Here is a 13,560-nt window from a genome sequence, read left to right as displayed (position 1 = left end):
TCAGAGGGTCAAGGTGTATTTTTATGTTAATTATATACACAAACCATAACGAAAGAACGAAAAAGTTTAAACATTCAGAGCATTTGAGTGTGAGAATTAATAACATAAGGGCTGCACGTAAATGTAATTGAAGATGGTTTTGTTCACATAATTTGGAACCTTTTATTTTAAATCAATGGGAAGCTAATTGGATACAAATTACAGATGAACTGGCAGATATCCAGTCAAACAGTTGTCACACAGTGACATTATGTATACTTTAAACATACATACTGTATACTTGTATTTCCTTCATTTGACAAACAAGGGGAGGAGTATTCATGTTCACTTATGGCCTTGGCCTGAAGACTATCACTGCTTTGTATACACTGTAGTTGCATGTGAAAAAGAGTAGCTCATCTAGGATTCTACAATAGTGTCAAATCCCTATTGTCAAATACAATCCTTGTTTGCAATACAATAAAACAATTAAGAAAGCCTCATATCCACATGAACATATATTAAAAAGGATAACGTGTGCTTTGAATGGATTTCACAGGCGCAACACTATGATCACACACCACTTGGATGATGTTACTATAGAGCACCGAAGTCTGACGTAATTTACACATCCTACCTGGTTCGCGGTTTTCCACCCCCGTTCTGAATCCCCATAGACTTCTTTAATATCGCGTCAAATAAGAACTGTGTTCCAAAAATAAACAAATGATCCCGGCGGTTTGACTCTTATGGATATGAAGCATCAACTGACGGTGAGAAAACGCTTCCGCCGAATTCGTTAAATTTTCGCCAGAAACAGACTGTATCAAATATAAGTGACTGACTATCATAAACGATACAGAACCACCTCCCTGACAATATCGCCGACAGAGTTTGTTTATTTTTGGACCACAATTCTTATAAGAGACGATTCTAAGATGACCCAATGTTATTCTCCATAGAGAAATTACTTTACGAACCAGGGGATGAACGAGTGACGTCAGGACTTCTGTACTCTATTCAGCTCAAGTAATATGAAGATCCATAAAATAAACTAGTAATAGAACATTTTCCTCCATCTGCATTATGTTTCCTTATGTATTGGTGATTTTCACTGTTGATCAAATGCTGAATGTATGTTTTGCACTGTACTCTATGTGAGGTGATATCTCTGTATCCTTTGATCCAAACCACCTACAATAATAATTTGTCAACATATCTGCAATTAAATGTATAGAACGTGAAAAATAAAGAGATTCTTATTTATAGCCAGATAAACAAATCTATAAAGATAAAATACTCAAGGTGTAATATAAAAAGGTCCTTTCAAAATGTGAAAATATATTGAATTCATCTCTCTATGTGAAAATAGATTAGAACTCATCCCTCTTGAGTTGGAAATGAGGCTGGTCCTCAGGTTTGAAGTCCTCATTTGGACTTCCATCCTCATTGAGGATACGAGACGCAGTGTAACCCACGATGGGGTATTTGGTTTTGTATGTTCCCTCAAATACACTGTCCAGAGATTTCAGTTCCTCTTCTGTCAGGCCCGTCTGTCAAACAATAAAATGTAAGATTCCCATTTAGCCATGTTTTTTAAACATTCAAATTACATGTTAACACTTAAATACAAGGAATTTTCCCAAATAGGAAATAGCTTAGGGTTAGGGCGACCTAGAATGAGCACAAAGGTCAAATTAGCTTAAATGACTAGATCACCAACACAACAAACAACTAATATTGATGTGTTCACAACCCACGTGTATTAAAGATGCAACATATCAGTTGTAATCATCCTCAGTTATTAAACTAGAGTGAGTGCCAATGTAGAAACTTACTATGGATGTTACAACCCTGGTGTCCCTATTTTGGTCATGTCATTATTATAGGGCGGCACATTTAAAGTCAAATTAAAGTGGTTAGAACAAGGGGGTGGGAGTTAGGATGAATGAGGAGGTAGGTCACTGTGGTTGATAGGTTATCAGGTGGGCACCTCCCTCTGTCCCTCCCATCACAGACACGTTGCTGAAGTAAGACTGAAAAAAATGTCCAATATCCTACACCAGTTCTCTAGCTACACAGTAAAATCCTCAGTGTTCATTTATCAATTTAGTAACTCTGAGAGCCGTCAGTGTGACGTATAAACGATGCGAAAATGCGTTGTAAATATTTAACATCAAATTAATTATTAATTTGGAAATGTCTACATAAAGGTTGATGCCGCTTTTATTCAACCTTGTTAAATTTGTGTTCTGTGTGGATGACACAAAATAGCAGTTTAGATTAATGCTTAATAATTGCACTAAATAAATGTGCTGCGCACTGACTGTGCCTGCACAACTCACTGAATGTAATAAAAGTTTTGTGTTTAAATTGTATTGCTTTTTATGTTTCTTTTAACTATGCTGTATTTTATGAGGTCTATATTATGTTATTTTGAATGGAAAGCACTTTGGGTCAACTTATGTTGTTTTTAAATGTGCTATACAAATAAAGGTTACTTGACTTGCACTTGCCTACAGAACACATGTACACACTGACTGTATAGGTCTTACATTGACGGCAAGGCTACACTAAGATAGATCGATACCTTTATTGATCCCGCGGGGGAATTCCAGTCGCCCAGAGGCAGCACAGCAGTTAAGAGTTACAGGTACCGAGAAGGAAAGTACTGTTGTATACAGCAATACAAGGCAAGAAAAACAATACAAGAAAAATAAGACAAGGCAAGAAGCACTGTCAAGACAGAAAAACTGTAGACAATAGTATATACCGTACCTATATACAACTATCCTGCACTATGCAGAAAGACTACGACACAAGGTTACTGTGTCCTCACCATATCCCGCCCCAGAATAAATAAATTGTCCATTTCAATCAGTGCAATGTGGAAAAAAAGTGACAGTGTTCACTTAAGCCCAGAATATCTCACCTAATATTTTCCATATCTACTACTACAAAAAAAACAAAAACAAGAAGGTTTTATGTGACAGTTGAGTGCTATTAGGTTTTGGCCTAAGTGGTGAGACAAGGATATGGAGCCATTGTCTAAAACTTTTTGTCCTTTTGTTCATGCTCCAACTTTTTTCATTTCATTTTTCATCAACTCACAGTGTCAGATATCAAGTCTGCAGGTTCCAGGGACATTTTAGCCACAGCCCTTGTGGTATCCTTGCCAACCAGGGCATTGTATGGCGCGTCTTTACCATAGAACTCTGCAGAAAACAAAATACAAATGTGTCAATTACATTTTATTTAACTGAATGTCTTATTCAGATGGACTGGACTGGATGGACTGGACATTGGAGCAGGCCTAAGAATCAAAGGGACAATATTAATAATAATAATAATAAACTCAGTAGTTTACCTACTGATGTTAAACATTAACAACTAATGGCCACGCCAAACGAGGTCCTACAATTGTTCATGGGTGACAGAGCTGTGTCAGTGGTGGAAGGAGTACTCAAATTGTAATAATAATCCAAATCTACAAAGTATAACTACTAACTAAAGTTGTCAAATAATTGTAGTCAAATTATTGAAAATTGGAAACACTCCAGTAAAGTAAAAAATCATCAAAAGTGTACCTAAGTAGTACAGTACTTGAGTAAATGTAGTTACTTTATGCCACTGGCTGTGTCACCCATGAACTTATCATGTTCAGTGATAAGTTCATGTTCAGGTTCAGTGAGGTCGCAACAAGCCCACCTTATTTCTGTTATTTACCTTTTCCCTTGGTAACATCAAACACCACTCCTTTTATTGCCATGTAAATAGGCTGTCCCTCCTAAAACAGGAGATCAGATAGATGAATCATTACCTTAAAGCTACTCCATATAAAACCGGGCGCGCGCGCGCGCACGCACACAGCCACACAAACTTACTTACACAACACACACACACACACAGGAGGACTGGCAGAATCATGGCAACTTACCTCGCTCCCGTCATATTTTGCCAGCTCTTTCTCAGTGAACAAACGGACAGGTTTGCTGGCAGGTTTATATTTCAACTTAATATCTTCCGCCAAGGTAGTAAAATACAGAAGAGTGGTTAACATGACACAGAGTTGTAGCGTTGCCATGGTTAACCAGAGATATAAATGTGGTTAACCCCTTGAAGTCAACGCGGCGGAAATTGCGCCTCCTTCCTGTGTTGACTGTGTTGAATCCAAGTCATGTGTGCATTTAGCATACTCTGATTGGCCACAGTTGTTTTAAGCGAAACCAAAAATGATCCATGAAATCATGGATGTAATAATGCTGTCTACTATAAACACTTTATGGGCAAATGTAATGGTCACGTGATTGTTTTCACCCGCGTGACTTTTTTTCTCCGGAGAGAGCTGGGCACGTTATGACCGACTGACAATGATGTAGCTTTTGAGGAGAACTTATCTGGACACATAATATGACAGTGTCCAGAATGTGGGCACATTCCCCGTGTTACATTTTAGAACCCATAATCACTCACACGGTCACACCCAGTTTTAAATTTAAAAAAACATTGTTAATTACTCGTGAGCATCGAGGTGCGTGCATAAGTGGGGGGGTCCCCCAGTTCAAATGTGATTATTTTGGGCCTGGAGGGTCGCGGCCTGAAAAGTTTGGGAACCACTGACCTAAGATATATCCAAACAACAAAGTGGTTTAACGCTGGGAGGAGGCTTCTCTTCTAGAACGCCTGCAGGGAAGTGAATATTAAACCAAGGGAAGGAGACAGACGGGGATGTGCCTTTTTAACACTGCCGTGACCAGAGAAGTTGCTGTGACTCCGCCAGGCCAGGCTGCAGATTAGAAGAAGGGAAACACCATATCTCCCCAAAATGCAGCCTTTAGTATTACAGTTCACTCTCTGACCTTTATGAATGAATACCAAGCCCGGCGGAGTATTCGATCGATTATTCATTGAAAGTCTATCGGAATGCTAAGGAGGGAGCGCTCCCCTACATACCAGGAGGTGAGCAATTGAAGCTAGTCTTTGAAGTGTTTACCAGTGGTGGGAAAAGTACTCAATTTGTTTTACGTAGGTAAAAGTAGCAATACTGCAATATAGAAATACTCTGTTACAGGTAAAAGTCCGGAATTGTAAGGGAGTAAAAGTGCAATATTTGCCTCTGAGATGTAGTGGAGTAATTGTAAAAGTACTGAATATTGGAAATACTCCAGTACAGCGTTCTGTGCCACAGTGCCAGTACTTGAGTAAATGTACTTAGTTACTTTACACAACTGGTTTGTTTACACAGTTGTCAGGGGGAATGTTCTGTTATCTTTCAGGTTTCCTTTCCATTGTTAACAGAGCAAAATCGATCTGCACATTTTCAGCGTGAAACTAAGGGAGACATCACGGACTGTCGTCAGTGTCATGGAAATGATAGAAGACAGAGCGAACGTGTCATGTGACTGACCGCACGCAGTGCTTTAACTCTCCGTCGCAGGTACGACGGTGTCGCGCGTTGAAAATAGCAAATATCGTACAAGCTCACAACGCGTCGAAACTTATTGTTAACTCTATGGTCGAAACGAAACACGTTGTACACGTTGTGAGCTTGTAGATCGGCTATATTTGGGGCGCGGCACCGTCGTGTGACGAAGTATACAATCATGCTTTACAGCTGACTGACTCATACACAGATCAGATGAGGACAGTGGTGGGAAAAGTACTCAAATGTTTTTACTAATGAAAAGTATCAATACTCTGGACAAGTAAAAGTCCGGAATGAAAAAATGTATTGAGTAGAAGAAATACAAAAGTATTGGTATCAAAATGTACTTAAAGTAGCCTACCAACAGTAGAAAGTACTCATTATGCAGAATGTCTCATTTAACACGTTTTCAAATGTATAAAATGTATTAAAATCTTTTATCACAATGCATCGCAAACGCATTGGCTTGTAGATTGGCTATTTTCAAATGGCCGAAATTAAGGCTAAGTGGGTAATGTATGTTTTGTAATGATAATAAAAATCTGCCAAGTAACTAAATGTACTTAGTTACTAAACACCAGTGGATGAGGATGAGTGCGTGTTTTCTTTCGGGACTTGATAATCATACTCACTCTTCCAGTCAGACAAAAGAGTTGTTTGGTTTTGCTACTGTATGATAATTATGCATTTATGAGCCATCATTTTCGAATATGACAATATGTTTATTATGCTGTCTCAGTAGCCTTTATGATGCACAGACACTCTTTCAAAGGCAAAACATTTGTGTGATATTCTTCTCATTGTTGCTCAGGCTGTGGCTGTGCAAAATTACATTTTGTTTTACTACTGCTACACTATTTCAGCTTAAGGCCAGACCGCACCAATGCAACTCCTTGCAACATGCAATACTTGCAATTACTTGCAACCATTATCCCCAATGGCAGTTGCGACTAGTTGCATTGGTGCGGTCTGGCCTTTAATCTAATATACATACAATTCAACAAAACACTACTAGGCTTATAGATACTGTACCATAGGCTACTCTGTAGATACAATCTAGTTAGCTTTGAGAGCTTTACACATTTTTGTTTTCACAAATGTGGGTGTCAAATATATCAGCAATCTACTGAGTCTAGCCATATCCCCAGAGGACCTTTCCAGATATATTCAAAGACAAGACGGTAACAGAGTAACTGGTAAAAAATACCACATCTTCTGGACAATCAGCTTTCTCCTGGCTTAAAGGACTGTATATGGAACACATTGTCAAGCTGCCAACTGATATCAAATTAATTCCAGATATACATTTTTTCATAACAAGGGTATCTAAAAGCAAACCAGAGCTGTAGCCTACACATTTTATTTTGTATCAGTTGTTTCATATCATAGCGTGTATTTTTTTTGTGATCATGTTTGTTTTATTGTACTTACCTGTAGTGTATTGTGGTTTTACGATGGTGGAAAAAGATTTGACAATTTGCCATATAAACTCTGCAGCACACCAGTTTCATGCTCTGTATTATAACTATTAAATAAAGATGAAATAATGATACTTTGCTAAAATATCTGACTTTACCTTACAGTTTGATGATGAAGAAGACACCCAGTCTCCAGACCTTTTCCAAGACGGTACTGACGACCCAGAGCCAGAGGAGTGTAATGGCAGTATCTCACAAGGTGAACCATGTCTCCGTAGTACTATGTCAAGGCCTTGACATGGCCAGGGATGTGGTGGCTGGTGGATCAATTTACCTGCTATTTCAGAGTACCAAACTCTTTATCTATAATATTGAATATGGATAAATGTGTGTATATGTATATATATATATATATATATATATATATATATATATATATATATATATATATATATATATACACACAAATATAATAAAACTGTCATACTAGTGTGGGAGCCAGGCCCGGAGGCAACCCACGGTGCCTAGAGCCTTCTAGTGTCACCAACAGCTGCAACATCTCAACTAACCTGGCCTGGCATCGGCCGGACTGATGGCGTGGATTCACTCACAAAGTTCCATGTGTGAGAGGATCTGTGTTGTCGGTCTGGCTAGCGCCAGGCTAACCCTAACCCCCAATTAGCACTGGCTCTAACTAACCCCAAGAGACAGTGGGGGCAGTAGCATGCCACTTGGACACAGGCTGGGGTCTGATCAGCCTCGGTCGGGTCGCCTGGAGGAGGGTGTCTGTTGCAAGACTCGAAACACCCAGTGACTCCAGGTAACAACACTGATGATGTGTCCAAGTGTGTGCATCAGTTGTGCATGTTTTATTAACTGGTACCTTTTGTGAACTGAAAATATGATTTTTTTTTTCTTTTAGAAAATTAAATACAGATTTATTAAATTAAAAAATGTGTTTCGCACATGAAAATAGGATAGTTTCCAGATTTTTTTTTATTATGCTGTCCATTGACTGGAGATGATATTTAATCCTTTTCTTTATCCACTGATGTTAACACGTAGGGTTGGCTCCTTGAGGTTTTGCTTTCACAAGGAGGTTTGTATGTGTAGGAGGGTGCTCTGAGACACCCAATTAAAAATATTTGCTTACCTACTGTACCCCCTTTTCTCTTAATTTGTTTTCCTGGTTTCTAACAGGCACTCACTCAGATTCTGTGTATTGCCTCACTTCACTAATTACCTATTTTTCTTTCCTTTCATTGCAGAGGATGACGGTAAAGATAGCTCACCATCGATGACATTTAACAAAGCATGCCTGAAAAATGTATTCACGGTTGTGCTCATCTTCATCTACCTGCTGCTCACCGCGGTGGCTGTCTTCCTGGCCTACCAAACCATCACTGACTTCTTGGAGAAACTCAACCACCCTGTCATGTCTGTAATTTACAAAGAGGTGGACTCATTTTCTCCACCTGGTGTGTATGAATAATGAATAATAATTTGGGGTATAAATTAGGGACACTAACTTAGAAAATGTGTATCTGTTAAAGCACACAGTGATCATATTATGTTTTTGTACAAACAGAAAGAGTAAATGTCATGCTGCCTTCACCCTAGCAGCGACAAACCAACAGCTAAATTGAAAGTCAATTTCAATAGAGCCAGCTATATGAAGACAAAAATAGTTGAGCTGGCTTCAACTTTTTCAGCGCTCCAATGACGCAGTGAAGCATCAATCAATCATGTCATTTCACAATATCGACTCCCCTTCTCTCTCCCCACAATTCCAACTCTGTTCTGTAAAAAGGAAGAAAAACTCATACTTGCTGTCAAGCAGTTCGAACCAGATTGAATACTTTCTTAACATGTTTGATAACAATGTATTGTATAGGTTATCAATTGCAGAACTGTAGCTGGCCATACTTGGTAATTTAGCTTTTGTTGCCGCTAGTGTGAACGGCTGCATGTAGACTAATTATTTTGCTCTTCAAAAATAGTCTTCCCTGATTTAGCTGTCCCAACTCAATGTTAAGTAATTACTGACTTACAACACCAGCATGTGGAATGGTGTGCAACACAGTGAAGTGCATGCAAGCCAATAAGCAAGTGTTGGTTTTGGCATTATTTCACGTTATGTATTCCATGTTTTCTTCTTTGAACAGGCATTGCTTTGTATCCAGGGAAGGCTCAACTGCTCGGTTGCAAGCATCACTACCATGACTATATACCTCCTTTAGTGGCGCCAGGGAAGCCTCAGGAAAGTGACTGCATGATCGAGGAGGTTACTTACATAGGCCCATTCACAAATCATACAAAGGTCAGTGACACACTTCTATGATTTATTGGTAACCGGAATGCTCGCCCAAAACACACTCGCCCCCATGTTTTGCGTGGAACTCTCGCCCTCAGCGGCGGACCACTCGCCCCACTTGGCACAGAATGCTCGCCCCCAGCGAGGCGGACCTATCCTTATTAGGAATAAGGTTATGTTTTGGCACCGTTTTACTGAGGTTACGTTAAAGAATAAGGTTAGGTTTAGGCCAGTGGTGTGTTCTATATTTTTTGGGAGGGTATACTATAACTATTCCCTCCCTAGTCCCTCCCACACGCATGGTGCACGTATATAATTAACTCTTTCAGTGCCAAGAGTATTTTCATAAAGTACTCCCAAACTGCCAGGAATTAGTATTTTGTAATTTTTCATTCAAATAAATGATCTGATTGGGGTTTTAAACCCATAATACAGTTCTACCAGTAGAGAGCAACAAATCGACACATTGATGATCTCGCTGGCTCACTCGCCCCCTCCCAAACAGGCTCACGTCATATCCGGTCAGAACCGGATGTTGACATTTTCGACAATCGTTGATCAGGCTAAATTACGATGCGATACACGACTACGATGACTGATCGTCACCCAGACCAAAGAGAGTAGACGTGGACCTCTCCGTTCGCTTTTTATACCGTGTGAAAAACCGTGACTTTCCCTATTCTGACCGAAAATCACCGGAGAAAAACAACGTGACCCGGAAATGAAATTATTTTTTTTACATCCGGCTCCGGGTGAGTCTGAAGGAGTCAGGAAGCGAAAGTGATCATGAAAAATAAACAGAATAGCGCGATCACAGTCAAAAGTAAAAACTCGGGATTTCTCGTGCTGGCACTGAGGGTACTCGGGAAAAACTCGGGATATGTCGGGGCGTGGCACTGAGAGAGTTAATGAAAAATTACATTTTTACAAAAATAAAATGAAACATACTGTGACTGTCATACTTACTCCTCTTGTCTTGTTGTGTTGTTGTGTCTTAGAAGCAAGCTCTGGTGGTCCGTGGCCCATCTGATGTCAGAAACAAAGAACTGATCTTCATGCAGTTCAGTCAAAATGAAACTGTGGAGGATTTCAGTGCCATCACTTACATGCTTTTTAGCAAATACAGTGATTTGAATTCAAGGTAAAAAAAAAAAAAAAAAAGTATTGATGACATGATATCTGATAGTGTTCCTCTGCATGCGTTACACTCTCCTGGTGAAACTCCTCACTGTCAGTAGAAAGGAAGTGGTCTACACACTCCCCAAGACCAACTGTAGGGGTTGGCTGTGATACTGTAATACCGTCTGAGCATGGTAAATGCAAACACTGAGAATTATTTAAGTTCTTAGTAAAAAATCATATAATCTGATTATCATAATCTCAATGTTATGCCAAGACAATACTATCTGACCTTGGTCCATCTGTGTGATAGTTTCTTCTCTCTTTTATTGATTCATGCAGTATGTACTATGTAGGTACACATGCAGTTAGACCAAAGTGTCAGCTCTGCCATTCTGATTCTCTAGTGCAGATAAATCAAAGTTCATGATAGACTGTGAGAGGAATTACTCCATGTGGACTTTCTCTGGAGGATTCAGAACCTGGGTCAAGATGTCTTTGGTGAAGACATCTGGGAAAAGCAGCGAAGCTATGGAGTTTCGGCAAGAGGTACAGTTAATTTTGTATTCAATCAAGTTTGAGAAAGTTTTAGTGTTCATTTTGGTTAATTAATTGTTAAAAGAAAAACCATTTCATTTATCTTGAATCCCTTTCAGTCTGGTGTGGTAATATTCATCGACAAGAGGCCTGAACAGGAGAGGACCAATCAGCTTTTCTTTGTGGTGTTTGAATGGAGAGATCCGTTCGTGCAAGAAATCAGACTGGTATGTTCTCCCCCTCCCCATTCTCCCCCATGTAGTAGTAGTAGTAGTAATATAATAATAATAATATTAACAATAATATAATATTAATAATAATGACAAGTATATACTAATATTACTTTTAGCAGTAGTTTTACAAAATATTATAAACTATAATGAATATACAGTGTACATAGTGATTATCAAAACAGAGCGTTAGACATAATCTCAACACTCTTTTCCATACTTCCAAACAGATTGTGACTGCGAATCCCTGGAACTCCATAGCCATTCTCTGCGGGGTGTTCATGGCTCTGTTCAAGGCTGCAAACTTTGCTCATTTTACTATCCGGTGGATCATCAAGATGCGCAAAAGACACCTGACAAACAGAACCAGGGAACTTAACCAAATAGGCTGAAACATTCTGCAAATAAGCGTTTGCATTTCTCACGAAATTGCCGTCAAGGTCCAAATCACCTAAGATTCAAACCATTATTTAAGGAATATTTTGTGATCACTGATATGACTATTTTTGGGTATAACTTCACATGCACTGTTTTGCAATTATTGGTAAGGATTGTAACACTAAGCAATTGTTTGGAAACAAATTTATGTCATATTATATGCCAGCATTTACATTCTGGTCACATTTTAACACTAGATTCTCACAGAGCTTTAAAGTTGGCTCAATCATTTCTCAAAAAAAGGTCAAATTCGCAATGATTGATTTATGTTTTTGAATTGATTTACTTTTATGTGTTCATTATTTTTAAGTTGTAGGCTGAGACAGTTCTGGGGAAGAAAATGACTGGAAAATGTAGTTGTATATCTCTGCTGTCCGGCCGGAACCAGCTAAATCCAAAATGGTAATTGTTCAGGAAATGAAAAACAAAATATAAATTTTTCTGAAAATGAAGAAAACCTTATATTTTTAAAACAAAGCAATACTGCCTCATCAAACTTGGTATTGTGACTTTATATATTATCAGATACTTGCATGTGTCATTATATTATCACCACTTTACCCAAATCCAGTTCAAGTGGAGTTAGGAGTTTTGTCCAAACACAAATCCAGCGCAAGTGGAGTTAGGAGGTTTTGTCCATCATTGATAAGAACAGCTGGCAATGGATCTCAAAGCTCACAACACATCACAACGCATTGTGAGCTTGGAGATCAGCTATTTATGGTGAGCGCCATCCTCATATACTAAGTATAGATCAAGCTGAATTCTGTACTTAAACAACTTTTATTTTAACATGCATTGTAAACAACCATGGATCTAACTGTTACCAACTTACCACTGTTGTTCTTCTACAGTTGAGTGCAACAAACAATTCTGCCTCAATACTCAATCATGTATTTAACAAAAGCTGTCATGGCACACCAACAATAAATAAATGGCATATAAATACAAAATACATTCATGAAAAATAGAATCTGTAGCCTATCAAATCTGTAGCCTACTGCACTAACAATAACAACCACAGTTGAATTTACCTATCATATACCTATCAACATTTTATTATCACACTGTTGTGTGCTGTGTGTTGCGTGTGTGGTGGGTGTTTCTTAGTGCTTTAGATTGTCATAAAAGCTGTGAAAGTCTTTTGGCATGATCTCCTTGAGCTCTTGGAGATGTTTGAAACAAACTCCTGCACACACTCCTTCTCTGTCCATTAACATTTAAAAAGAAAACACAAGCAGATGACCTTTGTGAAGACACCCTTCTCCCTGTCTGCCTCATACAGAGCAGAGCTTCTCTGAGAGCCTGAGAGGAGGGGGGAGTTGTTTGTTTTTGACGGACAGTTTGAGGGTCCAATGGAGTTAGGAGTTTTCGTCAGAGGCGCTTTTTAATACTTTTCATATGTTATTATTTAAAAAAAAATTACACAGATGTAGAAAGAAGAAAAAAAAACTGAAAATGGAGTTAGCTGGTCCCGGCTGGACACTGACGATATGCTATATGTAGGCCTAGTTAATATATGCTATAATGTATGTGCAAATATGAAAACGTTACTGAAGGCTTATGTTTCGTAAGGGATTTAGTGAAAACATGTCAATATTGCTGAAATCGCATTGCTGGATTGTTCTCAGGTGGATTATAAAGGGACTATCACATGTCTTGTTGACCTTACATTTGTTAAGGTAGCATTTATGACAACTTCTTATCACACTGTTTGTGCATAACAATGAAATTATTTCTTTTAAACTACTGGCAATGTTCAACTCTAAAACGACATAACTTTCAGGAGTTTCTATATTTAGGGTAGTGCTACTATTGTCACATTATTGGTCTATATTTAAGGTAGTGCTATTACTGTCACCTTAGTGACATACTGTACATAAAGAGTATAGATGTGATTATTATGTATAGGCCTACACATAAGACTACTTCCTGTTTTCTGAATTTTCTTTTCAAAGATTTGCATTGATTGGAATGTACTTGAATTGATCTAAATGATCTTATTATGAATAAAAAAACATTTCTGAAATACAAATTCTTGAGTCCTTGCTTGCTATTTATAGATGTAGACCTGCACCTTTATTTAGATCTAGCCTACAG

At 38.5% G+C, this 13,560-nt stretch overlaps 2 protein-coding genes across 4 annotated transcripts; one reads left to right on the top strand and one right to left on the bottom strand.

Annotated features, from left to right (window-relative positions):
- Positions 1–4,126, bottom strand: nenf (neudesin neurotrophic factor). The gene is made up of 4 exons (XM_080413831.1): positions 3,917–4,126; positions 3,706–3,766; positions 3,091–3,194; positions 1–1,532 (listed from the first exon to the last, which is right to left on the bottom strand). Exons 1-4 carry the CDS (start codon positions 4,061–4,063, stop codon positions 1,353–1,355), a joined length of 492 nt encoding a protein of 163 aa, XP_080269957.1. The 5' UTR covers positions 4,064–4,126; the 3' UTR covers positions 1–1,352.
- A 284-nt stretch (positions 4,127–4,410) lies between these two features.
- pacc1 (proton activated chloride channel 1) lies at positions 4,411–12,958 on the top strand. Of its 3 annotated transcripts, none has more exons than XM_080413913.1 (8): positions 4,411–4,938; positions 6,988–7,081; positions 8,091–8,300; positions 8,988–9,142; positions 10,138–10,277; positions 10,663–10,804; positions 10,912–11,019; positions 11,253–12,958. In XM_080413913.1, exons 1-8 carry the CDS (start codon positions 4,903–4,905, stop codon positions 11,412–11,414), a joined length of 1,047 nt encoding a protein of 348 aa, XP_080270039.1. In that variant the 5' UTR covers positions 4,411–4,902; the 3' UTR covers positions 11,415–12,958. The 3 variants fall into 3 exon arrangements, with proteins under 3 accessions (XP_080270039.1, XP_080270038.1, XP_080270040.1); XM_080413912.1 differs by having other exon boundaries at positions 10,135–10,277; XM_080413914.1 differs by lacking the exons at positions 4,411–4,938; positions 6,988–7,081 and adding an exon at positions 7,902–7,921 and having other exon boundaries at positions 10,135–10,277.
- The last annotated feature ends 602 nt before the right edge of the window (positions 12,959–13,560 follow it).

The sequence above is a fragment of the Gymnoscopelus braueri genome, assembly GCF_963280865.1.
Source record: "Gymnoscopelus braueri genome assembly, chromosome: 19".
Classification (NCBI taxonomy): Eukaryota; Metazoa; Chordata; class Actinopteri; order Myctophiformes; family Myctophidae; genus Gymnoscopelus; species Gymnoscopelus braueri.
The sequence above is the reverse complement of the archived record's forward strand: the minus strand, read 5'-3'. Positions and strand labels throughout refer to the sequence as shown.

Bases quoted from the DNA above. Each gene is read 5' to 3' on its own strand.
- nenf (XM_080413831.1), bottom strand. From the start codon at position 4,063: ATGGCAACGCTACAACTCTGTGTCATGTTAACCACTCTTCTGTATTTT. The intron at 3,195-3,705 runs GTAAATAACAGA...TGTTTTCTGCAG, and splicing joins TGATGTTACCAAGGGAAAAG to AGTTCTATGGTAAAGACGCG. The intron at 1,533-3,090 runs GTGAGTTGATGA...ATTGTTTGACAG, and splicing joins CAGACTTGATATCTGACACT to ACGGGCCTGACAGAAGAGGA.
- pacc1 (XM_080413912.1), top strand. From the start codon at position 4,903: ATGCTAAGGAGGGAGCGCTCCCCTACATACCAGGAG. The intron at 8,301-8,987 runs GTGTGTATGAAT...TTCTTTGAACAG, and splicing joins GGACTCATTTTCTCCACCTG to GCATTGCTTTGTATCCAGGG. The intron at 11,020-11,252 runs GTATGTTCTCCC...ACTTCCAAACAG, and splicing joins TCGTGCAAGAAATCAGACTG to ATTGTGACTGCGAATCCCTG.